General features: G+C 45.1%; 1 protein-coding gene across 3 annotated transcripts in view; it reads left to right on the top strand.

Annotated features, from left to right (window-relative positions):
- Nucleotides 1-27,588, top strand: part of LOC117554205 (1-phosphatidylinositol 4,5-bisphosphate phosphodiesterase beta-4-like) — an 87,164-nt gene that overhangs the window by 31,791 nt on the left and 27,785 nt on the right. For all 3 annotated transcript variants that reach the window (XM_034228508.1, XM_034228507.1, XM_034228506.1), the window contains one exon: nucleotides 11,762-11,859. In XM_034228508.1, the coding sequence (XP_034084399.1) occupies nucleotides 11,776-11,859 (84 nt within the window). In that variant the 5' untranslated portion in view covers nucleotides 11,762-11,775. The remainder of the gene's footprint in view (nucleotides 1-11,761; nucleotides 11,860-27,588) is intronic.

Raw genomic sequence — 27,588 nt, 5'->3', positions numbered from 1 at the left:
TTACCTGTTCTCTTGAGAAATGACACTAAACATGACATAATTCTACTCACCAACTGTGTTATTGCAGAATTAACAGTTGTAGATTCTGTCCTGGAGGGTCAGCAATCAGTTGAGAAAGATGATCAGAAGACTCATGTTGACAGCTCTAGTCATCAGACACAAGAGAACATCTCAAAAGAGGCATTTTCCTTTGGCCCTTCTCTTCCTGAGGAGTGGAAAGAAACAGTCACTCAGAAGCTGAGCACATTCTCTGATGTCTTCGCTCAGCACGATCTTGATTTTGGCCATACAAACAAAGTTCAACACCACATCAAACTGAACGATGAGACAACATTCAAACAGAGAGCCCGCCCAATTCATCCACATGATTATGAGGCAGTAAAAAAACATCTCAAAACTCTCCTTGATGCAGGTGTAATCCGAGAATCTGAATCCCCATTTTCATCACCAATAGTTGTGGTAAGAAAGAAAAATGGTGATATACGTTTATGTATTGACTATAGGAAACTGAACCTGCAGATGATCAAAGACGCATACGCATTGCCAAACCTTGAGGAGTCATTTTCTGCTCTCACAGGTTCCAAGTGGTTCTCAGTAATGGACTTGAAGGCTGGATATTATCAGATCGAGATGAGCGAAAGTGACAAGCAAAACACTGCCTTTGTGTGTCCGTTTGGTTTCTGGGAGTTTAACCGGATGCCCCAAGGGATCACCAATGCTCCAAGCACGTTCCAACGGCTAATGGAGAAGTGCATGAGTGACATCAACCTTAAGGAAGTTCTGGTTTTCCTGGATGACATAATCGTCTTTTCAGACACATTGGAAGAGCATGAGAGAAGGCTCACTCATGTACTCAACCGTCTCAGGGAGTATGGTTTGAAGCTTTCCCCTGATAAATGTAAGTTCTTCCAGAATTCCGTCTGTTATCTGGGGCATATTGTTTCCAGCGATGGAGTTAAAACTGATCCTGAAAAGGCTGAAGCCTTAAAAACCTGGCCGAGAACGCAGAACTTGAAAGAACTCCAATCTTCCTTGGATTTACCGGTTATTACCGAAGGTTCGTTGAAAATTATTCAAAGATAGTCAAACCCTTAACCGACCTCACTACAGGTTACCCACCTCGACGAAAAGGGGTCAAAGTCAGCTTTGGTGATGGTAAATACCTCAACCCGAAAGAATCCTTTGGTGATCGCTGGAATGAAGAGTGTCAGCAGGCCTTTGAGGACATAGTACACAAACTAACATCGTCTCCTGTCCTTGGCTATGCAGACCCAAAACGTCCTTATGTGCTCCACACCGATGCCAGCACAACAGGATTGGGAGCTGCCTTGTATCAAGAGCAGAACGGAGAAATGCGTGCGATTGCTTATGCTAGTAGAGGACTCTCTCGCAGTGAGGCGAGGTATCCAGCGCACAAGCTCGAGTTCTTAGCCCTTAAGTGGGCAGTCACAGTAAAGTTTCACGACTATCTGTATGGCAACTCTTTTACTGTTGTTACAGACAACAATCCGTTGACTTACCTACTTACCACAGCCAAGCTTGATGCTGCAAGCTACCGTTGGCTAGCTGCACTATCCACATTCACCTTTGATATCAAATATCGGGCTGGTAAGCAGAATATGGATGCGGATGGTCTGTCTAGACGACCCCATGGTGCGCTGGAAAATGATGCCATTTCAGAAGAGGAAAGCCAAAGGATTGACAGGTTCACCTCCCAGATGTTGGCATCTAAGAAAGAATTTGAGCCCTTGACCCCAGACATTGTTAAAGCTACTTGCCAAAGGCACACTGTTGGACTCAGTCAGGAGCACTCCACCTCCTTTGGCTATGTAGAATCACTTGCCATTAATGCTGAAGAAATTATTGCTATCTTTGATGAGAATGAGTCAAATGAGGGAATCTTTACAGTGCCAAAATACAGTGAGTCTGATCTTACAAAACTTCAAAGAGAAGACCCTGTCATCAGTAAGGTCCTAAGCTTGATGGAATGCAGCAACATCTTACCTGCAAATTACACAGCAGAATTCCCTGAAATGCGTCTGATTCTCAGGGAGTGGAAAAGGTTTCAAATGAAATCAGGCCTTTTGTATCGGACACGTGAATCTGAGAGAGAAACACGATTTCAGCTTGTACTTCCCGAAGTTCTAAGAACTACAGTTTTCAAAAATCTCCATGACAACATGGGACATTTAGGGATCGAACGTACCCTGGAACTTACCCGATCACGATTCTACTGGCCGAAGATGGCTGCTGATGTTGAGAGAAAAGTGAAAACATGTGAGCGATGTTTTCGAAGGAAGACCCAGCCGGAAAAGGCTGCTCCATTAGTGAACATCCAGACCACCAGACCAATGGAGTTGGTCTGTATGGATTTTCTATCATTAGAACCAGACAGTCGAAATACAAAAGATATACTTGTCATTACAGATCACTTTACCAAATATGCTGTCGCTATTCCTACCAGAGACCAGAAAGCCAGCACCGTTGCCAAAACCTTGTGGGAACACTTCCTGGTCCATTATAGTTTTCCTGAACGCCTACATAGCGATCAGGGTCGAGACTTTGAGTCTCATACCATTAAAGAGCTATGTGCATTAGCAGGCATACGGAAGGTGAGAACAAGTCCTTACCATCCCAGGGGAAACCCTGTTGAACGCTACAATCGAACACTACTCAGCATGTTGGGTACTCTGAAGGACAAAGAGAAAGCACAGTGGAGAGAACATGTCAAACCTCTCACTCATGCTTACAACTGTACCAGAAATGACGTCACTGGTTTTTCCCCATATGAGCTAATGTTTGGGAGACAGCCAAGACTACCCATAGACATAGCTTTTGGATTGCCAGTAAAAGACAAAGAGTCCCGCTCACACTCTCAATATGTGAGTAACCTTAAATCTAACCTTGAAGAAAGCTATCAAGTTGCGAAAGAAAACTCTCACAAGGTTGCAGAGAAAAACAAGAAGCGATTTGATAAAACTGTCAGAGAATCTACACTGGATGTTGGAGATAGAGTTCTGGTTCGTAATCTCCGGCTTCGGAACAAACATAAATTGGCAGATCGTTGGGAGCCTACAGTTTATGTAGTTAACAGACGGATGGGAGACTTACCGGTTTACTCTGTGAAACCTGAAAGGGGGGAAGGAGCAAACCGGACATTACACCGAGACCTTCTACTACCTTGTGGATTTCTTCCTGAAACTGAAAAAGAGGAAGAAAAGACCAAAAGTAGTTCCAAGAAACCCAGAACATGACAGCAAAATGCCATCCAACAGGATGAGGAACCATTTTCTTCAGACACCGACAATGATGACAGCTGGTACACTATACCAGATGTCCTTGACAGGAGGTTTGTCAAAGTGTATCAAGTACCAAAACGCAACCGAGTACCTGTCACAGGCGAACACATGAATAGACCTGCGAACTCTCACCCATTCTGTGTCGATGCGAGTTCAGTTCCAGAAGCATTGATACAAAATGAGGGTCATCACTTTGAAAGAGAAAGTTGTTTGAGTGTGTATGACTCACCAGAAAGGGAGGATGAAGAGGGTAACATCTGTGATGAAACATCTGTCATACGAACAGATTAGCACCCAAAGACACCAACACTCAATGAAACAGAAAACTTGGATCCACAAATCATTCCTGAAATGGAAATTCAAAACTTTCCTGAAGACCTACTTGATGTTCCTTCAGTTGGAGCCAGTTCAGAACCTGTAGAAGTCATTCCTGCTGAACTGGAAGCTGCGGATTTTCCTTCAGTGGAAGATGTAACAAACCCAGACGAGGCAACTGTTCATGAGGAAATGGAGTCAAGTCAAGGAAAGACAGAGGAACAGACAGAAGCAAATACTGTCAGGAGATCACTCAGACAACGTGAGCCGTCACGTCGGTTCCATTATCCTGAGCTTGGAAATCCACTAGTTTCTGTTGTTACTTCCTTGTTTCAAGGATTGAGTACTGCCATTGTTAACTCTCTTAATGATCGTAACAGTACAGATTGGTTTACAGACATTCCTAATACGGTTACAGAACCAGTTACCCAGCAGCCCTTTAAGCATGCACAGGGGCGTGCATATATTTAAGGGGGGAGGGTGTAACCCACTGGATAAACCAAGGTTACAAGGTTCTTGTATTTTATTGTTAATAATTATTTATTATTTATCTAGTTATTTTATAGTATATTTTAGTTCAATGGTCAACTTTTAAGAACTAAGCTCATTGATTGCTGTTGGACAAAAATCCGCCAAGTCCCGCCTCCTCACTCAGGTTAGTGAGAGCACGTTGAAGACGTGTGTGTGAGGGAGCAGCGTCAAGCTGGAAGAACAGAGACACTTGTGAGCATTATATGCACAAAACAGGCAAATTAATAGTTTTACCGGGACGGCGGTGGACCAATCTCTGGGGCTGTTGTTGGAGGTTGGAGCTGCTTTGAAAAGCGGGAGTTTTGATTGCTATTTTGTTTTCCTCGGCTGGGTTTTTATGATACCCTTGGATAAAGAGATTCCGGATTTTCTGGATTCTGGATTGTGGACTCTGGATTTTCTCCCTGACGAGGGGGATGGCGAGCTACCATTGATAACCTGAACACCTCATCTTTCCGCTACCAGTGGTAGGATTTTGAGAAGAACTTACAGGAACTGAACAAAGGACAATTTTCTTTTGGGTTTTATTTTTATTTTTATTTTTATTTGGGGTGCACCCAAGTGTCAAGCGCTTTAAAACAGTTGGAATTATTTGGAAGAATGTTGTTTATTCCTGTGCCAATATATATAATTTTATCTTTATAAAATCTCAGTATTCACTTCATTCACTCTGTTGTTCGACTTCATTTATTACCCATCCTTTAAGAACCTGGAATACTGGTCCAGTTTACACACACCTGACACCCTGGTTACAGTTATTTTTGGTAGTGTTCTTTGAAAACCTGGTATGTATCTAGCTGGTGCCATACTACTTACCGGAGCAGGTGGTACTGTAGGTTGTAATTTGAGGCGTCTGTGAAGGTAAAATGCCAGCAGGAGAGAGTAGGTGTCAGCTTACTGTCAAGCAGCACGTTCTCCTTCATTTTAAGATGTTGTTGTTAAACCTCCTAGGCTTTGTTTGTTGCCTTTGTTTCATGAATATTCATCACATTCACCCCGCCATAAGCATACATATATATATATATATATATATCTGAATTAGGACGGGATTAAATCTGTGTCGCCCATAAACTAAAATATAAACTCATGTAGGCAACTCTGTGCAGATTAACTTTAACCTTCTGTAGAGAGGGTGGACGGGACATTTTATGAAGTTAACAAATACCATGTAGCTAAAATTATAATCAAACTAATTGAGAAATTACAATTAATGGTCTCATGCTTGCTTTCATCGATTCAGCTTTGATGCAAGGAACAAGAATACAATTATCAAGAGGACATGTAGTACGTTTTCTAGTAATGTAGTGCAGAAACAAAATATCATGGATGTGTTTTCAGACCAATTCCCCCCCCCCACTGTTAGTGTGGGTATTAGTATTTGACAGATTAATTATTTTGCAGCAGACTGAAAAGAAACAAAGCAAATTACCTCTGAATAAAGAATATTTGATTGAAATGTACGAAACAATATATATCAAGTTGTCAGATCACAGCTGATGGTGACATCTAAGTAATCGTGCATACATACTGTGTAATTGCAGTCAATTATACTTTAATAGTTGTACACCAATGTAGAAATGTGAAGAATTTATTATCACAAGTATAGTGCAGCAACACATAAACATTATGTTAATGATAATTCTATGGCCCCATTGCATGCTGGGAAGCCATTAGACGCTCCCATTCCATGTACTCTGCATGATGTTGAAGTTTCCTACAGGTAGGCCTGACAGTTTTAAACTTCAAGATGATTGGTTATTTATTCAGAACTTTGTGTCTATCTATATGTTGATCTTGATTGACAGCTAAGCTGAAGAACTTACTTATGTTCTTTTCAGTTGCACGGGTCCACCTGTTTTCAACCAGCCAGAGAGACTTAAAATGTATTTGTATTCATCCAAAGGGCATTTAAATGCATCTCCTTTCGTCTAATCCCCCTTTATTACTGAAGTAGATTACAATCAGAGGACAATCTGGAAGCAATTAGAGATGATTTTCACCTGACTTCACCTGCTCGTTAACATCACGGAACAGCAGGTGGGCCAGAGTTTGGTAAACCAGAAACTGTTGTTGTGCAACATAACAAAAATTAGGAAGTAATGGAAACACAGATTTCTGGAAAACAATGATTAGGTACACACAAGCAAGCTGACTACCTAATAATATATTTCATACCTCAATTCTTTACAGCCACGGACAGAAAAAAAAGGCTATGTTTGACAAATAATGGACTCCTGGGATTTGCAAACCGAAAAACATGCTAGCTTGTGGTCTGGAATCATGGGATGCGAAACAGAATGATGCATTTGTTTATCAAATATTTGATGTTTTGGGGAAAAAAAATGTTTCATACACATAATCAGAACAGGAAATGTGTTTTTAATGTAATTTCTCTGCTAGAGAAAATTCCATCAAAAGTGGAAAATAATTACACCATCTAAAGTAGTTTTTGTGTGTTGTCGAATAGCCAAGCTATGCAGTTTTTGGTCTTGAAAGATAGCTAATACACAATATGCTGTGTATGTGCTATGCAAGTAATTCCTGCTCCGATCTATATCTAATTCTGAGACTGTAACTTTAGGATTTGTGTCAGGCCATACATGGTCAAACGTCAAAAGTAGCATCCAGGCATTGATTGTAAAGTTGCATGATGAAAACCATCATAATGTAACATTTATCTTGTGCTCTAACTCTGACCTGCTGTTCCAGATAAGCACTGAGCAAAGAAAACATGTCTGAGGCTACAAAAGGTGGAGAATGCTGGGAAATTATGCTTAGCTGGAATACAAATACTTATAGGACTTTTTCTTTAATGTTCAGATTTTATTTTACGCCAATCCTGTTCCAACTCTTATAGAAACAGTGTTCAGTGGTGCCCTTTGAACAAAATGAGCGCATTTCATTTTTAATGTATTTAATTGTTATATTGCAAATACATGCTGTGTTGTACTGGCTATTATCCTAGTCAGGGTAAGAGACAAATCAACAATAACCAAGATATGGTCCTGATTTATTATTATATGGCATTATCTGAAGTTTTATTGTAATGTTGGTACTGTGTCTAGAAGCCCATAAATCTCAGCTCGTGTTTCTCAGATTTTGAAAATGAATCTCCTGTGATTCTTTTGTGCTTTTGCAGAGGAGCAGTGCTTTTATAAGCAGTCTGAGACCCTTTTTCTATAACTGAATATTACAAAAAAATTAATGAAAAACGTTGACTGAGATGGTTAGATAACATCACATTTTGAATGAATGCATGATGACCCCAAAAGGCATCAGGTGATGATTTGTGCTGTGAGATTTAGTGAGGCATGAAAGCCGGTGCGAATAACAAAGCCTGTTTATCCCTCAGTCTCCTGTTTGTCACTTTGTCGGACAGAGCCCTGAAATGTGTCAGCCCTTTCCTTAATGCCTGTCGTGGTTATGTCAAACTAGAGCTTTGGTTATTGTGCCACCCGCGTCAATGTGCCTCCGTATGTGTGTGTTGTGTTGTGTTTGTTTGAGTGTGTCCCCACACAACCCTTGACTGATGTAGCTGTAGCCTAATTTTAGTTTATGAGGTGAGGGACCGCTGGGTGTTACCCTAGCTGCCATTTTAGACGAGGATGCTGGGAACGAAGTGCCTCGCGGGGGCTCCTATCTATCGTAATTATCTCAACGCCAGGGGTTGGACAGGGGGCTCGGACCTCGCTCGTCTCCTTGAGCTTCCCTCGGCTCCTCACGTGCACACGTCCAGGAGCTCAGGGGCCTGAAGCGGGTGCCGGCATGGCCTTACAGAACCTCAGCGTGCCGCGCTGCTATTGGACAGATTTCTATGCCACTGAGGAATATGTTATCTAATGCAGGGGTTCCCAACCTTTATTGTGCCAAGGACCGGCAGATACATTAAAAAGATCGCGGACCGGTTGTCAATTTTAACTGATTTTAATATTTACTCACCAGCAGGTAGCAACAGAGGCTAATTGTATGTAACAGCCTGAACAAATACTAGAACAATATGCATCGCGTGTGTGTGTGGCATTTGTTTTCAGGAGATATTATGATAGTGACGTTCGTTCCGGTGCATGTCCGACAGCATTTAGCACTACATCGAGATTAAGATTAAACTAATTTATTTTGGGAACACCCACATATAGGCTACCTATGGAGTTAGCCAGATGTGTGTAAATTACTGTTCATGGTCATTTGAAAACAAATGCCGGTGTCGGACAGACACAAACACTGAGCTGAGCAGAGCAGACTGGACATCTCCTTCATAAAACTAATAAAAGAGGGAGTAATCGGGCAGTTCGATGTGTGTAGAGGTGTGTGTGGTTAACACGTAGCAGCCTGCAGTCACTCGCTGTTCTGATGAAGGTAAACACAGCGAAGGCGGTGCGTAAAAAGGCACAGCGCGCTGGTGCTGCACTTCTCAGAAGCGGAGTTACACGTCCCGCTGCCTCCTGGTGCTGCCTGCAGCCATTTCATGAAGTGAAGGAGGTTTTCCTTCTATAAAACAGCTGCGGGCAGGCAGCAGATACCGTAAGAGTCCCGGACATGAATTCATAGATCAAGTCAGACTGGTTTACTCTCCTGTTTTGCCAATCCGGTGCTTAAACAAAGGCAAGGCAAGGCAAGGCAAGTTTATTTATATAGCACTTTTCAACACAAGGCAATTCAAAGTGCTTTACAAAAAAATGAAAGACATTAAGAAAATGGCATTTAAAATCATTCATTAAAAAGAAAAGCTAATAAAATAAACATATAGCTCTACACCCCTGGCCGACATGTCCTTAAAATGAAGTCCGAGTTTGAAATATATCTCAAATAATGTATGCACTGCCATTTCCCCACATAAACATAACAGTCTGCAATCAAATGGTTGTCCCTGTACGCTCCTCTTCCTACTTGGCGCACCGGTAACTTTCTCGTGCGCACAAGAGGCTGAGACCTTAGGCTGAGCCGCTGAATCCCTCTGAACATCATAAAAGCCATTTTCAACGGTTATCTGGTGAAAGATTAACTAGGCTACTGGATGAAATAATATCACTGGTATAGGTGCGAACATTAAACACTTTTTAAAAAAAATATTATGATAAAATATGTTTATATATTTATAATTCTGCAAATATTACGATAAACTCACAGCTATTTCGCGGCCCGGCAGTAACACCTCCGCGGCCCGGTACCGGTCCACGGACCGGGGGTTGGGAACCCCTGATCTAATGCATACTTTTGAGAGTAGCAGGATCTACATCAGACAACATTAGATGTGTGATTTGTCCTATCTTAAGTTATTTGAGTCCCCGATTAGAACTGTATAACACATCCCTCCTGATTTGGTTTATGATTGTTAAATATCTAGGCACATTGCAGCCTATTTACACCAGCCTTCTCTCTGTGGTCCGTGTTGTTGGCGCCCTGCCTGGCCTCAGTTCTTAATCTCCACAGGAAGTTTGCATCTGTGTTCTCATTCCCCTGACAGGATGTGCGTGTCTGTGTTATGGTCCCCTGGTAGGACACCACAGATGGCGAAGGGCTGGCTCTGACAAAGTTGGTTCCTCATTTGTTCATCACTAGGTGTATTGACCCGGCTCCTGCAGCGCCGTGACATTAAGCAGACTCTGCTTTTAGATCAGGACGACAAAATACAAAACATTATCTGTTTCATATTCGAGTGGGTCCAACGTCTGTGTCAAGAGGAATTGTGTCTTTTATTAAACGTTCACATGGGGATTAGCTCCTATTATCTGCTGTATAATTGTGCAGCACTCCTCATAATGACATCATCTGCATTTGTCATGCCGAGGGGGGGCCGTATCCCACCCAGCTGGTAGCTTTCTGTTGATGCTGTCTCTGATCTGTGTTCCCCACATCAAAAGCAGACATCCCCCGCTGAACTCACCCCCCCTGTCCCCCATCCTCTCCACCCAGACTCTGTCACACACAGCTGTTTCCCTCATGCATCTCTCTCTGATGCATCTCTCACCTTCTCCTCACCGCCTTTCTGTCTCTCACCTCTTATTACCTCTCAGCGGCTTTAAATCTTACTTCCAGTTCACTGCTTTTATTCTCTCTTGCCTCTCTCATCTGTGACTCTATCTCTTTTTCTTCTCCTCCTCTCTCTAGCACTTACTCTGTTTGTCAATATGTTTTTCTCTTTCTGAGTCACCCCTCCTCTGTACCCCTCAACATCCAGTTTTTCTCTTTATGACTAGCATGGGATTTTACAGCAAGGACTTCAATCTCTGGATACACATTAGAATAACACTTGCGGTGAGAAAACATTAAAATAAATGTCCCCTTCGGTAGAACTTTGAGGTAATTTTAGAGACTAAATTATAACCATGGCAATAGTAAAGTGATTTCCTGTATATTAGACAATGTACTGACTATATTAGTTATTATAACAAAGGTTTTAGCCTCGGAACACCTCCCTATCAAAATGAAATCTCACCTCAGAGTATTCCCATAATGACTAAATACCGGCGGAGCTTTAAGACTATACATAGTGTGTCACGTTCTCTCCTTCTCACTTTTGCCTGACACATTTGAGGCTGACGTAAGGAGAGCCTATATTTGGCTGGTGTCATCTACAATATTACAGCTTCCTGTCAGGAGCACCTCCCCTCTCTGAGCTGGATGTCTTTCGTGATGCGACACGTGCAGGTGTGTCACATGAATCATGCCCGACTTGCTATAAGTAAACTTAAATTGATGCTCCTTTAGTAAATATGAAGAATATATTACTAAATGTCACATTAACAACATTGTGTTTGCCTGTCAGGAGAAAAGCCAAGATAAACATTTCATAAACATGTTCATAATGTACGGCTCTGCTTGTTGACCATTTTTAGGGTTTGTATTACTTCAATTCTCGATTGCAACTCAGCCATTTCTGCCCTGTTGTTTAGAACATTGCACTGCAATACTGTGAGGCTATATAAGGAATGTGATGAGGTTAGATGAGAGTGGTGCTGTTACAACATCAACAAGTGATGGCAATTATGAGCCAAGATAAATCAGATTTTATGATTGCACTGATGGATTTGTTTCTACAAATGTCTAATTATGTGTGTGTTCACTGTTCTTTAGCTAGACTAATCGTATCACTTAATTGATCATGACCTTTAAAATGACATTACGTCTTATAATTACATTATGTATAATTATGAAACAACATTGCTCTTTTTCTGTTCATCATTTAACGGCTAAGCTCTTTTTTTTGTGTGGCCTACTATAGTGTTTTGTCAAAGCAAAACTGCATTTCAGTTGATAACACTTTGTTGCAAGTAAAGTTTGTCATTTTTACCTCAAATATTAGCTTATAACATTGCTGTGGATTTAGAGATCAGTTGTGTTGTATAGGTTTTTGTGCATTTCAATGTCGGCAAAGGTTAAAATCCCAAAGTTCCCTCCAGAGGGAGTTTCTCTCCTCCACAGGAGAAGATATTTGTGGGTGTAGGGCTGAGTACTGTAGTGACTTTTGCAGCCTCTTTTTGTGCCTAGAAGAATTGAAAAGAAGAGTGTTGTGTGGGTTTATCCTGCATGTGTTCTGGTCTTGAAAGCACCTATGGGCTTTGAATCTGATTGTTAAATGTGTTTTATTAAATATTCCTCCTCTCTTTGTGTCTCAGGAATCTGAGCAGCCATGACGAAGTCTTACATTTTCAACTGGCAGAAGCACCTGCCTGAGTTCATGCAGGAAGGTGCCTCCTTCGACAGGTTTGATGAGGTAAGCATGATGCAGTTTGCGGTCGCTACATTGGTGAAAAGAATGTAAAATAAACAGCTTCCTGAACTGAAGCATATTATCACCCGGTCTGATGTAGTGAAGAAGTTAAATGTCCTGTACGTCTCGTATGAGGCCTGCAATGGGAGGTATACGAGTTTGTCAATAACCTTGTTGTTGGGGGTTGTTTGCTTTGTCTTATTATTATCCTTCATCCTTGATGACCGTCCCCCGGTCAGTCATTAGTGTGCAAACACAAATACACACACATACACACACACGCACACACACACGCATTGTGGCAAAGGCATCTCTTTATTACCTGAGACATCATTGTGGTGGTCCAGGCTCTGGCTGCAGGCAGGACACATTGATCAGCCTCATTAAGAAGCTTCTGTGTGGAGACTGCTGGTCTGCAACATGTCCCCCGAGTCCCAACCATCTCTCTGGAAATATTATATTTGTTGGATCACAGTGACTGAATATGTTCTATATGTTTATTTTAACTTAATTGAAGTCTAATTGGAATTTAGAAATATAATTTTGACTCATGAGAAAATGTAACAACAGCTTTTGAGTACAGGAAGAAATATTGCTTGCTTCTGGGATTTCTGCAGGGATCTGAAGTGCTAGCTATGTTACTGTTGTGTAAAATGTGAGCTGTATACATATAAACTATGATACAATGACAAAGTGCTTTACCAAAGATTACAAATCTAAAAGACATAATGAACATCAACAGAATGAAAACTGAGCTCATCAAATATAAATCAATCAATCCAAGCTGATTTTTCAAACCTAATAATATAGAATTATTTCTCAAACTTGCTTCTTTAGCCAATACCATCCATCCATCCATCCATCCCTGTCAGATATTGATTACTTATATAATTATTAATAATGATAATAATCATTTATTCTTTCATTATGAATTTAATTTGATTAAGTAATACATGTAATCTTTTATTTCCCTGTTATTGTCAATCATTGTCTTTCATAATCGGAATGTGCCTCGTCAACGCATATCAAATGTCATGCCAATAAAGGCTATTGAATTTAATTGAATTATAAAAAGGTTTAGACAAATCTTTACCAATAACATTAGTCTCAGCAATTACCCATCATGCTCTTTGTGTCTGTGTGTATACGACACTGTGTATATCTTCCTGTCTTATTACCCACGTTTCCTCTGACTAACTTAATCAGGACACTAAGCTAGGACATTTGCCGAGCAAAGGCAAATTGTGTCACACACACACACGCGCGCGCAGCCTCTGCACACAGCAGGAAATCCCCCCAGTCCTCTCCGTGTATCTGGCCGTCAGTCAGGGGAAGAGGATCCCTCTTATGCTGAGGAAAAAACTGTAACGAACGTAGGGTAAAGAGAATAATATCCACAGCCGTGTCAAAGTGAGTCATGAAACGTTGGGTTACGTATTGTAACCCTTGTTATATTAGCACAGGCGGAGCCCTCTACTGGACTATAGGGGTACTACCTTACCCTGCGAGCATTCTCCCACTGAGACTTCTATAGACGTAGCCGGCCTTGGGCGGGCCTACCTGAATGCGCGCGCATCACACAGTATAAAAGGAGGCCTCGCCTCCTGACTATCATCCTACACCTCTCTTCAGCGAGCGGAATAGGACAGACAGTGCCCTGAGTAGAGGGCTCCGCCTGTGCTAATATAACAAGGGTTACAATACGTAACCCAAAGTTATATCTCTCACAGGCTCCGCCTTCTACTGGACTCTATGGGTACAGTGGGTGGAGCCCCGATGTATACGCGCACTGTCGTCCAACAACAACATTCCACCCTACTGCCCCTGACCGGCTTTTCTGGTCAGCAGCTGCTGCCCCACATTCTCCTTTAACCCGGTTGTGACCGAGGAGAAATCTGGGCTGTGGCTGACAGAGCACACCCTGCTGCGCTTACCTCGCAGAAAGTGTGCTCAAAAAACAGTGCCGGGGGACCCCCCCCCCACCCATAGACGGATGGGGAGAGCCCCCTCGTCCCTGAATGGGCTTACTACACACCTGCCTCCCTGAATCCCTAAGGATTGCAGGGAGAGCGCCAGTGCCCATGCCCCACACTCAGACACCGACCCTGTGCAGAGTGTGTGTGGACTAAAGTGTGGAGGGCTACCCCCCCCAGGAGGAGAGGAGCCCTCCAGCCCTGTAAGGGCCCAGCGCACCCCTCGCCCATCCCGGGACTCCCAGAGGGCCCGGGAAAGGCAACGGCGCATCACGTCCGGGGAGGGGTTCAGATGCCAACTGACCCACAACCCCCCTCCCCCACAAATCCTGTGTTGCCACAGCAAGCACAGATGAGGAGAAAGAGCCAAACATGTCCAAGAGATAAAACCTTATGAAGGGGCCTGGCGTCGACCAAGACACCGCTGTGCATATATCCTCCACGCTAGGGCTGCACGGTATTGAAAAAAACTGACATCGCGATTTCCCCAACCCCCCTGCGGTATATATTGCGTTTTTTTTAACCTGTTAAACCCCAAAGTCCCGGCGGGTACTTTACTTTTTTTTCACGACAGTGTCTCAGGGGATCGTAATATTTAAGAACCTATTAATGTGTTATACCAGATTAACGGAAATAATCTCAGCTAATTGACGATACAAACCATTTTTACCAAAACAAAACACAAGTCTCATAAGAAGCATCTAAATGACCCCTGAGCCAAAAATGCTAACGCACTTTGGCACAGAACTCAAGATAAAAGTACCCTTATTATTACTTATCGTAGCTGTATTTACAAGATATCCGATTAAAGCTGAGGTTCCACAGATTATTTAGGTATATAGTATCATCACTGAGTGATCTGAACTCGGACAGGGGAAACAAACACAGACATCACAACACGTACCTTTACGTAGCTTCTAGGGGAGATGTCTCACCGTAGCTGTCAATCTGATCAAAAGACGTGTTCAATGGCATTAAACCGAGAAAGAAAAAACGCGGCTGAATCGGTTAATCCATAGGTTTTTAACGTCTCTGTATAAAAAAATGATTTAATTTATAATCCATAATTCCATTTTCTCCGGTATTGTCCTCCTGTGCCTCGCTCATTTTTTACCAGTGTTTTGATGGTCTGCAAACTAGCGGGGCGGGGCCTGCTGTGATCTGATCAAGAATGATTGTGATTGGTGGTTTGCTGTGCATGCAGGGGACATTCTACACACACCAACACGTGAACAAATAAGGAGTGAGAGTGACGCGTAGCCAAAACCGAAAGCTGCATACACGATTTTTACATAAAAATGGAATTATGGATTATAAACAATTGCTTCAAATCCACAGATACATTATCAACCTATGGATCAACCGATTCAGCCGCGTTTTTTCTTTCTCGTTTTAATGCCATTGAACACGTCTTTTGATCAGATTGACAGCTACGGTGAGACGATCTCCCGTAAAAGCTCCGTAAAAGGTACATGTTGTGATGTCTGTGTTTGCTTCCCCTGTTGCGAGATCGGATCGCTTAGATACTATACTTAAATAATCTGTGGAGTCTCAGCTTTAATCGGATATATTGTATGTGCAGTTTCGATAAGTAATAAGGGTATCTTTATTTTGAATTCTGTGCTAAAGTGCGTTAGCATTTTAAAAAAAAAAGAAGAATAAAACCGCACGTCCCTGCGGTGTGAATACCGCGCATGCGCATACCGCGGTTATCGCCATGACACGGTATATCGTTCAGCCCTACTCCACGCCTTGAAAAAGGCTGTCGACACAGCCACAGGCAGGCTCTCCCTGCCTGTCCATAGGCATGTGCAATGCGCTCGCAAAGCCAGCCTGCCAGGCGTTTCTTGGACAGAACTTTCCCGATCACCCCGCCCCCGAAGCATACGAACAGCTGTTCGGTGCGTCTAAGGGCAGCAGTGCGCTCCACATAACATCAAGGGCGCCGGAAGCGGGGGGGGCATTGGCCCCCCCACTTTACGGCCCTGCCCCACATTTTCGCAGCAGCGGATGCCGCGGAACCCTGTACACATCCCGTTTCAATAATTCCCCTCTACTCTAAAGTCGCATCTAAAAAGAACGCCATCTGATCTAGCTGTGTATATTTTTGTTATTGTTGATTGTTATATTCAATCTCATTAGCTACAGGCATTTTTGAAGCTTGTAAAGGGAAGAACACAGCTCGCCTCTCACTCGCCACTCTGCTCTTCTACAGCGCCGCTTCCCCTCCCTCCGCTGACATTATGAATGTAAGGCATAGTAATCATAGATAACACCGCAGGGTCCGTTACAGTTTGTTTTCATCTGATTTCAAATAAACAAAGTCTTGGCTTTCAGAATATTAAACTTGTTTCGGCAAATTCAGATGATAAATACAGTTTTGAAGCTTTTAACGGCATAATTACAAGCGGAGAACGGAGTAATTTGACGTCACAGCAAGCATAACAACAGCCGGTGTTTCTCCTGAAAGTTTTCCCCGGGAAACAAACGCAAAAATACACAAACACACACACGTGGAATACACGCACACGAGCTCCCCCCAGACCAGTAATCCAAACGAAAATATCTTCCCTCCGTACTACTTTGATCATTTGCTCCGCTAATAATCAATCAGATCGATCCAGAGAAGAGGAAACTTTAAGGCCTTTTTCTCAAAATGATGACTCGGTGACAGTCATTATATAATGTGACATATTTTGCTTAATATAGTACAAAAACAATCCTGATATCATTAGAAAGCTAGGAATCTCCTCTTTCCAACAGTGTATACAACTCAAAATGTGTCTTCGGATCAATATGACTGATTTCGATGGAGCAGGTCACTTTGCATTAGGTAAAATACAGCAGGCAGACATAACAGGAAGAATATGTACATTTTAATCCAATCAAATAGGACATTGTCACACCATTAAAATGTATCCATGTACATTACAACCAATAACAAAGCTTAGATGTGTTTATTTGTTACGTTGTTTACGTTATGTGTTACGTTGTTCAGTGTGTGTCAGCCGTTAACCTAGATAGATAAACTTGCAAACATGTCAGAAGAACCGGCGCATAAGAAAACAAAATACAGTCAAACTAAGCTGAAATTCAACAACTTGAATGTCACATCCCTGACATCCGCAACTCCGGAGCCTGGTCCTTCAACCATAGAACCAGCGCAGCCAGATGAACCCCAGCAGCAGCTCTGCCGCCGCCGGCATCGTTGAACCGAAACAGGCTGGTTCCGACTGCATGGAGGTTTGTTGTCGGGACATTGTGACGGGACAATAAAAGCTTATTTGGGCAAAGAGAAGGTACTTCAATGCAGAATGGTACAAAAACAGAGAGTGGTTAATTATTTGCAAAACCACTAAACGAGCCTTCTGTGAAATATGCAGATGTGATGCTGTCAAACGGCTTGTAACTTTCTCCAAATGTGGAGATGACAGCTTTGTAAATACCGAGTTAATAACTGGAACTTTTCACAGAGCTTACTTCAGTCAAACACCAGTCAACATTCAGCTTGTCAAACAAGAGCGTAGCAGGAAAAAAGAAGAGATGGAATGAGCAACTGCGCTGTCATATGTGTGGGCTGGTCTGTATAGTTTAATTTACAGGAAAGGAGTGAGCAGAGGGTTGAGTTGTCCATTCTTGTTCTGTTTTCTCTGACTATCTTCCTCCTGAAGACCCTCTCAGACTTTCATTTGCTCGCGCTACTAAAATGACACGTTACCATGAAAACCAAACAATGGTGTAGCTGTATTGAAGTCCGAGTGGAAACAGTAACATTTGGTGCGTTATGTTAGAATGAAACAAATCAGATTTAGTCAGAAATCGGGAGAAATGCGGGATAAATATGTCCCCAGGAGGAAAACGGGAGTCTCCCGCGAAAATCGTGAGGGTTGGCAAGTAGGCTATGTCACATACACACGCACTTTTTGGCCCCCCCACTTCTGAAATGAATCCGGCGCCGCTGCATAACATGCTAGCGCACGCACCGGGCAGAGGAGGTGCAGAATAGCTTCCCTGTTCCCACCCTGGGGGGGAAGACTAAAACCCCCTAACTGAATACCCCTCGACCTGAACGCACTCCTTAGGCTCTTGGGCACAAAGGAGGGGTTCGGTCTGAGTGTCGCGCTGCTCCGGTCACCCCGAATCAGTAAACAGCTCGGGTGCACCGCCAGAGCGGTTAACTCGGACACTTTTTTTTTTTTTTTTTTGGGCTGACGTTAAGGCAAGAAGCAAAGCTGTCTTCCACGACAGTGCTTTTAGGGAGGAGAGCTCCAGAGGCTCACATGGTTCTAAGACCAGAGCTTCGAGCACTAGGGGCAGGTCCCACTGCGGGGTGGAGGCGTGCACTACTGGGCGCAGCCTCCTGACCCCCTGTAAAAACCGCGACATCAGTGGTTGACTAAAGGCTGACCTGCCGCCAAATCCCTCATGGCAGGACGAGATGGCTGCTGCATACACTTTCACTGTGTAATGCGCAAGCCCTCTGTCCACCAGTAACTGTAAGAGGGAAAAATAGAGCCTAACTCACAAGATAGGGGCTCTATTCTCCGCTCCTCACACCATCGCTGGAATCCTAGCCACTTTGGCCTGTAACAGGCTGTGGTGGATCCAGCTCTAGCTGCCTGGATAGACTGAATAACACTGTCAGACAATCCACCCTGTCTCAGCCTGTCCCTCTCAGGAGCCACTGGAGAGGTTTGCCGAGAGTGGGTAACGCCCCGATTGCACCTGCCTCTTGAGACATCGCCCCCCAGAACTGGGGAACCGCCCAGGGCTGGCCCACCTTCATCTGTGTCATCTCTGAGTACCACGGCGCCCCGACGCGGTTCGGAGCCACTAGGATGACTGACAGACGTTCTCGCCTCACTCTCCCCAGGAGAGGGAGAATGAGACGCAGCGGTGGAAAGGCGTATAGCAGCTTCCTTGGCCATGGCTCGTGTGCAAACGTGTCCACCCCCAAGGGCGGGTCGTCGCTCAGGGCCATGGAGAACCACAGGGCACAGTGGTTGTTGCGCCGGCTGGCGAACAGATCCACTTCCGCCCTCCCGAACTGGGCCCAGATCTGCTTCACCACCTCCGGGTGAAGCGTCCATTCGCCTGGCAGGGGGCCGCCCCTCGACATGAGGTCGACCCCCCTGTTCTCCAGTCCCGGGATATGGAGGGCTCTCAGAGATACCACCACCTCTGAAGCCCATAACCACAGCCTCTCCGCTGTGGCCAACAAGGCGGCGGAGCGGACTCCGCCCTGCCTGTTGATATAAGCCACTGTGGTGCTCCTGACCATTACATGTCTCCCTTGAATTAGGGGCATGAAATGCTGGAGAACTAACACTACCGCCCGTAGCTCTAGGAGGTTGCTGTGTCGAGACTCTGTTAGAGCCCAGCGCCCACCTATAGCCCTCTTCAGGCAGGTCCCTCCCCATCCTGTTCTGGATGCATCCGTGAACACTGTGATGTAGGAGGTCATCCGTCCCAGTGGAGACCCCCTCCGGAGGTGATCCGGGGACCCCCAAAACCGGAGGTTGCCCTCCACTGAGGGGGGGGATGGTCATCAGCCGCCGTTTGTGCCTCTTGGGATCCAAACGCAGGCTGGAGAACCACCTCTGCAGGCGGCGCATATGCAGTAACCCCAGCGGGACCACAATGTGAGCAGCCGCCATGAGACTCAAAGTCTGCATGACAGTTAAAGCTGTCACTGTCGCCCCTGTCGCAGCCTGTGAACCGCCCGGAGAAGGGACGCACTTCTGCTTTCTGACAGGGTGGCACGTAGCGCGCCTGCATGGAGCACCACTCCCAACTATACAACGCCTGTTGGTGAGGTATGGGGGTGCTCTTTTCTCAATTGATTGCAAAGCCTAATTTGGTTAGGTGTGTGATCAATTGTGCTGTGCAAAACATTGCCTGTTCCCGGGACCCAGCCATGAGGTTGTCTAGTAAAATAAAACTCATGCCGTGGGCGCGCAGCGGTTGAAGCGCTGTGGCCACACATTTGCTGAATGTGCATGGGGATAGGGAATAGCCGAACGGCAGCCTGTTGTACTCGTAGGCTATCCCCTGGAAGGCAAAACGCAGACACTTTCTGTGCTCTGGAGCAATTTCTACATGAAAGTACGCGTCTTTCAGGTCGATGGTGGTGAACCAATCGCCTGGCTGCACAAGCCCCAGTAACTGTTTCATAGTTAACATGCGGAATTTCCTGCAGGAAATGTGGCGATTCAGGCCGCGGAGATCTAGAATAGGTCTGAATTCCCCTGTCCTCCTGAGAACCAGGAAGTACATGGAATAAAGACCCTTTTCTCTGTGCTGAGGGTGCACAACAGATACAGCCTGTTTCTGCACCAGAGCCTGAATCTCTGCTGAGAGGAAACAGATGTACCACCCACAAGACAGTGGTCCATGTGATACAGTGTATAGACATGTGGTACAGTGGGACGCTGCAAAACTGGAGTGAATAGCCCCGTTTCAGCGTCTTCCTGTCCCTCCACCTTGTTAGCACACAGCTGAGTTTCCATTCCCCAGAACATTGTGTTAATGGACAAGCCCTCAGCCGTGGGGCCGCAGCTATAAAGCTGTGATACTCTCTGGTGACCCGTTCTGCCGCAAAAACTCCCCGCGAAGGGAAGATTTGCCCCTGGAGGGTTGACACAGAAAGGGCCGATTATTTACTGAGGACCCTGAACGCACCGCCGCACGCTCGTCTGAGCGCGCGCTCCACCCGAATGCTGTTCTCACCACTACGGTAAACAGCATTAATCGGAGTCTTTATAGGCGTAGTGTGTTTTACTAAGGTCCCTGAACGCACCGCCACGCGCTCTTGTGTGAGTACGGGCTCCGCCATAATGCAGCCTTTACCTACCACTACGGGTAAACTGCATTGGAGTCTTTGCTCTAGGCGTAGTGTGTTCTCTGACAGCAATACGCCGGCCATAATGTCCCTGTACCCGCATAGCGCTCTCCTTTAGATAGCACTCCCTGCGGTTCATCCCTCTCATCTGCGCATGCCCACTAGCCACCTCCTTTACAGGAGCTACAGCTGGGGCAGCGAATGGGGAATAATTGTGTGTAGGCCTAAGTGTAGCCTTTGTGGAAAACAAAAAACACTTATGCCCCTTTCACACCAACGAGTTTTCAACTCCGGCTCGGAGCTCAAGCCTGAAAAGTACCGGTTTTTCCTGTTCACACCGCAGAGGCGCCGCCTCTTAGCTCCGGAATCCGGTTCACTTCCAGCTCCAAAAAATTGTCGGTCTAGAGCAGGGGTGCCCAACCTTTTTTTAACCGAGAGCTACTTTTAAAGTTGCCGGTCTGCCGAGATCTACCAGTCCAAATAAAGAGGCGTAGTTACTGACAACCAGGTAAATACACACTTCTACTTGTATAAAACTGACCTTTGTATGATGAATACTTCATAAAATACTGCAGATCCTTTATCTTACCTCTTTCTAATCTACACACATACAAGTATTCAACTGAAGTTACACAACAGTGTTGTTGATACGGAGTTGGAGTTTATTCACACGTCACATACTACAGTGGGTAATGTTTTCAAGAAACATTGAACAGTGCTGCCACATATGACACAGGGAAAAAAGAAAATACTCTGAACCCTTTCTTTGCCATTATATAAAAATAGTGTTGCTTCAAAAGTATAAATGAGGCTTACTAATAAGACAACTCAGATCTGAAGCTACACAGGAATCTGCTGCCAAAGTGCAATAAAAAAGACAAAATTAATAGAATCAAATCCTTTTTTTGTTGCATTTTAGTAGAGTATAAAAATAAATGCCTTTTAAAATAGGATGCAAGCAACACTAGTTTCTTAACCTGAATTGATAATAGACTATAATCAATTTAAACAGAACAGATCTTAATGTTTGCATTCTTATACCATTGTGTACAATAATTGTAATGAATAAGTTCAAACAAACAAAAACTTACAGCTGATTAATAACGGTATCTAACTTGAGTTTTTATTATATCAAAAACCTGTTGAAATGCTACTGTTATTTTTACTGTCCCCCAAAAGCGCGTCAGCAGCCTCCAGGAATGCTTCTTTCACAACTTCGCCGTCTTTGAAAGACTTCCATGTGTTTCGCAAGAACGTGCCTGACACGATAAGATGCTATGGTAGCAGCCTTGCTCTTGTTGTTGGGCCTGGTGGAAATTGACTGCTGTGCATTTAGCTGTCCTTTCAGGCCCCTCCCCTTTTGGGAGCGTTGGGCAGAATTAGGAGGGAATTCCGTCTCGTAGCGTTTGTGCACTGTTTTGAAATGCCGCTCCTAAATTACCCTTCTTCGATAAAGCCACGTTCGCATTGCAGATGAGACAGATGGACTTTGAATTGGAATAGATACACAAATAATCATCCTCCCACTCGGAGTGAAAATTATATATGTTGGGCTTTTTTGCTTCTGCCATAATTGCGGTCTTGTGTGTGTGCGGACTGTCACTCCTGTTGACACGGACAACGTCAGCGAAATAGTGCCCACTGCTCACCAGCCACGCCCCGACACATGGAGTCACGCCGGCCAATCACAAAGCTTTGATGCGTTCAAGTGCATTATTCTGGCACGGGAAGATTATGTTATAGGACATTAACGATAAAACAGAATGTTGTTGTTCTATTTTTAGACACATCTCGCGATCGACTGGGAATCTCCCCGCGATCGACCGGTCGATCGCGATCGACTGGTTGGGCACCCCTGGTCTAGAGGCAAGAGCTTCGGAGCTAAGAGGCGGCGTCGCTTACGTCTCTCTTACGTCGAGGCGGGTTGAAGTAGATGCTGAAGACCACAAAGAAGTCTTGCATTTCGCATGTGATGTTTGTAAAGTTCCAAGTAAAGTCGTCCGATGCCTTCCATTTCGCTTCGTAAGAGGATATCCAAAGCGAACAGCGCTTCAATACAATCGGCCATTGTTGTTGTTGTCGATGTGAGGGATTTCCGCGCGGTTTGGATTTTATGAAGCAGGCACGTAAACGGTGACGTCATGACGCAGCAGCGGCAGCTTGGGCGGTGTGAACAGAGCGGGAGCAGAAAAGGTAAACCGGAGCTGAACCAGAAAAGCTCCCGCTCGGAGCTAGAAAGGGAAAAGCGCTGGTGTGAAAGCCGCATTAGATTTGGATACAGATCAACCTAATTCTTATTAGAAAACGTAGTGATCTGTGCATTATAAAGGGAGGAGGAGGGATTCGCCCCCTCGTCCCGGGCGGAGAGATTTTCTCCCCCCGCCAGCCAGATCCGTAAAGACGGAAAGCCCGTCCCCGTGAGTGCCGGAACGCCGGTTCCACGGGGTGAGCCGAAGAGGTGGAGGGCGCCGCGGGCACAGGATCTCCGTGCCGGCACCTCTCCCTTCGTCTCACCTCTCTACTGAGGTCTGTGAACGCATCGTGGCCCGCCCTCGGGGGAGGGGGGCCGTGTGCGCCGTCACAATGCCGTCTCTTTGAAACGGACATTATGGGGAAAAGTGGAATTGTGGAGAGAAATGACTCTTACTCTGGGATAAATGCAATAGTCTTTACTGAATGCATTTTTCCCACACACACCTCACTCCAGAACTAGAGTTTACAAACGTAAACCACCGTTCTCCTGCGGGGGTCCCTGAACGCACCGCGGCCACTCTCACGAGGGCCGCGCGCCCACGTATTAACGCTGTATTTCCCATTGCAACGGTGAAATGCATTAATCGGAGCTATTATACCAGGCAAGGTGTGTTTTCTGACAGCACGCCGGCAATAGCGTCTCTTGAACCCGCACAGTGCTTTGACAGCACTCGGTTTATTCCACTCACGTGCACACGCCCACCTACTGGCTCCCTATACTGGGGTTTACAGCAGGGGCGGGGAGTGTAGGACAGTGTTTCTTCCTCTGGGAATGGGCAAGAAGCAGCCACACTGCGACTACTCCTCATCAGAGTCCTGCACGGGTCTGATTTTCAAGACCCGCACCCGCGACGTGCAATACCGAACCCGCCCCGCTACCCGCACATATTGCCAATTAGTTCCGCAACCCGACCCGACCTGTCGGCACAAGATCCGCAACCCGACCCGAACCCGACCCGAACCCGTATAGCCTATATGAGCAGTGAAAACGTGCAATTATTAACACACGCAGTTGCATATTTGTCTCAAAAGGCGTGGGATGTTGGTTATTTTCTCCATCTAGGTACAGTGCTTCTCAAAGTGTGGTCCGCGGACCACGGTTGGTCCGTGAGCGCCCCCTAGTGGTCCGTGAATATATTGGTAAAATTTCACATTTGAAATAAATAAATACATTTAAGTTTTCCGCACTCTCTCGGGAATATCTCCGCAATGGACCGAGCTTAAGTTTCACTTTTGATTGCATGATATAGCCCAGATAAACACCTTCATCACACATGTGGCCATTTGTTTGTACCATTTTCAGGCGATTTGTAAAAAACGATGTGTTTTTGGATATTTGTGGAGTTAGGTGGTCCGCGAGTGTTTTTTTATTGGTTAAGTGGTCCTTGGTATGAAAAAGTTTGAGAAACACTGATCTAGGATGACACCAAAAGCCTCCCAGACGTTGGATTTCGCTCTTGAGGAAGTGTTATTGAAAATGCTGTATTCTCCGCTAGAGAGCTTCACCTCCATTTCGAATGTGGCGCGCACAGCAGCAGATTGATGCGCTGCAGAGGTTATGATTATGCGGGGGAGAGGTCTGAGGATTTAAACATTAAATTAAATTATTATTATTTTAATATATTTATTATGCAATACCCGCGACCCGACCCGCATCATCTTTGTTTTACCCAGAACCGAACCCGGAAAAAAGCGTTTGAAAAAATACCACCCGCGAATCACCTTTTTTTCGCGGGTACCCGACCCGATGCAGGACTCTGCTCCTCATCCCGTGAGCAAGGAGATCGATCCAAAGAGCCCTTCCGTAAACACGGGGGCTCCCAGGAGATCAACACGATCCTCTTTGAAAAGTGCCACGCGGCGTGATATCCCAGGGACATCACACGGCGGGCAGCGGCGGCGGCCTGTGAGGAAGTAGGGTCAACCCTATATCATGTGGAGCACCGGTCCCCGGGGGAACTGGGCCTGGGGCAAGGCCCGTGGACCAAGCTACTTATTCGGCCTTACGGCCCAATAATCGCTCTGACCTGGTTAGGTCTAGCAATGAGTGAGTAGCCCACACACCCGCCGCCATGATCATCATCCAGGGAGAATACAGCCCTGGGCGGTGAACTTCCATGGACGCCAGACCCGGAAGGAATGGCGAACGTGAATGGCACCGCCTCGGCCATATCCTGGTCCCCCAAACACTCGAAGCAAAGGTGGTGGGGATCGGCGCCCGCTATTTCAGCCAGGGCACGAAGGACAGGCCCGGGTCTCTAGCAGTGGCGACTCCCTGGAGGTATGATAACTCTTTCTTCTTCTTTCAAACGTCTCAGTCTCTCGTGGAATCACTTCCGCTGATGAAGAGAAAAGGATGATAGTCAGGAGGCGAGGCCTCCGTTTTATACGGTGTAATGCGCGCGCATTCAGGTAGGCCCGCCCAAGGCCGGCTACGTCTGTAGAAGTCTCAGTGGGAGAATGCTCGCAGGGTAAGGTAGTACCCCTAGAGTCCAGTAGAGGGCGGAGCCTGTGAGAGATATAACTAGGCTGGGGCGCTTCTGAAGAGTCCTCGGTGTGTTTCTGCCGTGAATACGAGCCAGGCTTAGGAAGGACAGGGTTAGGACTGGCCTAAATGGTAATAGGGTTGACTCCTGCCATTCACATTAAAGATCTCCTATCATGCTATTTTTAGGCATATATTATGGGTCTCAGATATTTAAAAATATATAAAAAACATGTCTATGATCATGTGTTTTGCTCAAAATACCAGAGAGATCAGAGATCATGCATTTTAGACATCCATTACATTACATTACTTGTTAGACGCTTTTATCCAAAGCGACTTATGGCGCGTTTCCACTTCAGCGGGTAGCTCGCTTTAAGCGTGCCGTGCCGTGCAGTGCCCGTTTTTGGTTGCGTTTCCACTTGGCCTAGTTTTGGCCCGGGGCTACTTTTTCACCTTTTTTCTGGCCCGACTAAATCGTGGTTCTAGGGCCAGGAACAACCAGGCTGAGTCGGGCTGAGTATGCTAAACTAGAGAGAGAATCGCTGGCAAGGGGGCTACAACTACAACAAGATGAACATATTTGACCGTGATTTAATTGTAATACACATTTCTAAATGATGCCGAAGTAACAACATACTGATACCGGTTAGTAAAAACCATGAATTAATGCTTTGACAAGTCTGCAGACAGACGGCAGGCGAAAAACCCTTTTAAAATGCGTGTTTTCTAAATGGAGCTTGGCTAAGCTAACATTATATATGCTCCGACCGTCCACACTCACAACAACGGCCTATACAGACATAAATAAACCAGCGACTGTATTCGCCATGACACAGGCAGTCTGTGGTTTGTACTTGTTTAACTTTTGTCTAGTTTCTGAACAGATATGAAGAGCTGTGAGCTCTGAGTGCTAAGAGCTAACGGCTGTGTTGTTTTTCTGGGGCTCTCATTGAAGATGACGTCACGGCTCCGCCTACACTGCGTTACTATAGTAACTACCCCAGTTCCTAAACTGTAATGGAAGCGCAGCATAAAGTGAGCCGGGCCTAATAAGGCCTAACCAAACCGAGCGAGGCCGAGCGAGGCCGAGCGAGGCCTGCAGTGGAAACGCGCCATTACATACATTCAAAACTGTGGACAATCCCCACAGGAGCAATTTGGGGTGAAGTGTCTTGCCCAGGGACACAACGACATGCTGACTGCACAGCGCAGCATAAAGTGAGCCGGGCCTAATAAGGCCTAACCAAACCGAGCGAGGCCTGCAGTGGAAACGCGCCATTACATACATTCAATATTGTGGACAATCCCCACAGGAGCAATTTGGGGTGAAGTGTCTTGCCCAGGGACACAACGACATGCTGACTGCAGTGGGACTCGAACTTGGTACCCCCTGATTCCAAGTCCAGCACTCAGCCACATCCCTCATATCCCTCTGTTTCAGCCCTGTTAGAGAAGTGCTGATTCTGGGTCTAAAGCTTTAAAAAAAAAAAAAATGTGTTTAAATATATATACATAAGTGGGGGTGCTTATGCTGAGTATCTGATCAGGAGAATTCTACCCAGATACAGCTAAATGCTGCCGTGATTAAAAGCCATATCATGTTCAAAACCACATCAAGGATTATTTCTGAAACCGTATGGAGCTCAAATGCTTTTTCTCTTGCGGGTTTACTACAAGGAGAGTTTCTTTTTATATCCTGATTTTTTACACATACTCTCTGCAGTACAGGATAGCTCTGAGTGTTCGCGATGCTCGCTAATGTAAACAAAGATCATATTACTTCCAAAACACGTTGCGCATTGTTTCTGATAGCGACGTTTCTTGATAGGGCCGTGGGTGTAAAGCCAGCACACATTTCCGATATTACGTCATATCGGACGCAAATCTGGATCAGCTCCGTTCTACTCCCGTTGTTTTATAGATTTGGGTACGGAGGAAAAGGGAGAGGGCTTTGTTTTCTGACACACCGGGGACACATATGTATGCATACAAGACATCAAAGGTGCATTTTGCATGATAGGAGACCTTTAAAGGTTAAAATCACATTGACGTCAACTCTTGCCTGTCCCCCCAGTTTAGTGTGTGGAAGCAGAAAATTGTACAGTCCTTTATTTAGTCACAAAATAGGTGTTTTATTTGTAAACCAGTAACTAATGTTAGCCCATGTTATGAACTGT

The sequence above is a fragment of the Gymnodraco acuticeps genome, unplaced genomic scaffold, assembly GCF_902827175.1.
Source record: "Gymnodraco acuticeps unplaced genomic scaffold, fGymAcu1.1, whole genome shotgun sequence".
Classification (NCBI taxonomy): Eukaryota; Metazoa; Chordata; class Actinopteri; order Perciformes; family Bathydraconidae; genus Gymnodraco; species Gymnodraco acuticeps.
This window is presented reverse-complemented; position numbering and strand designations above follow the sequence as displayed.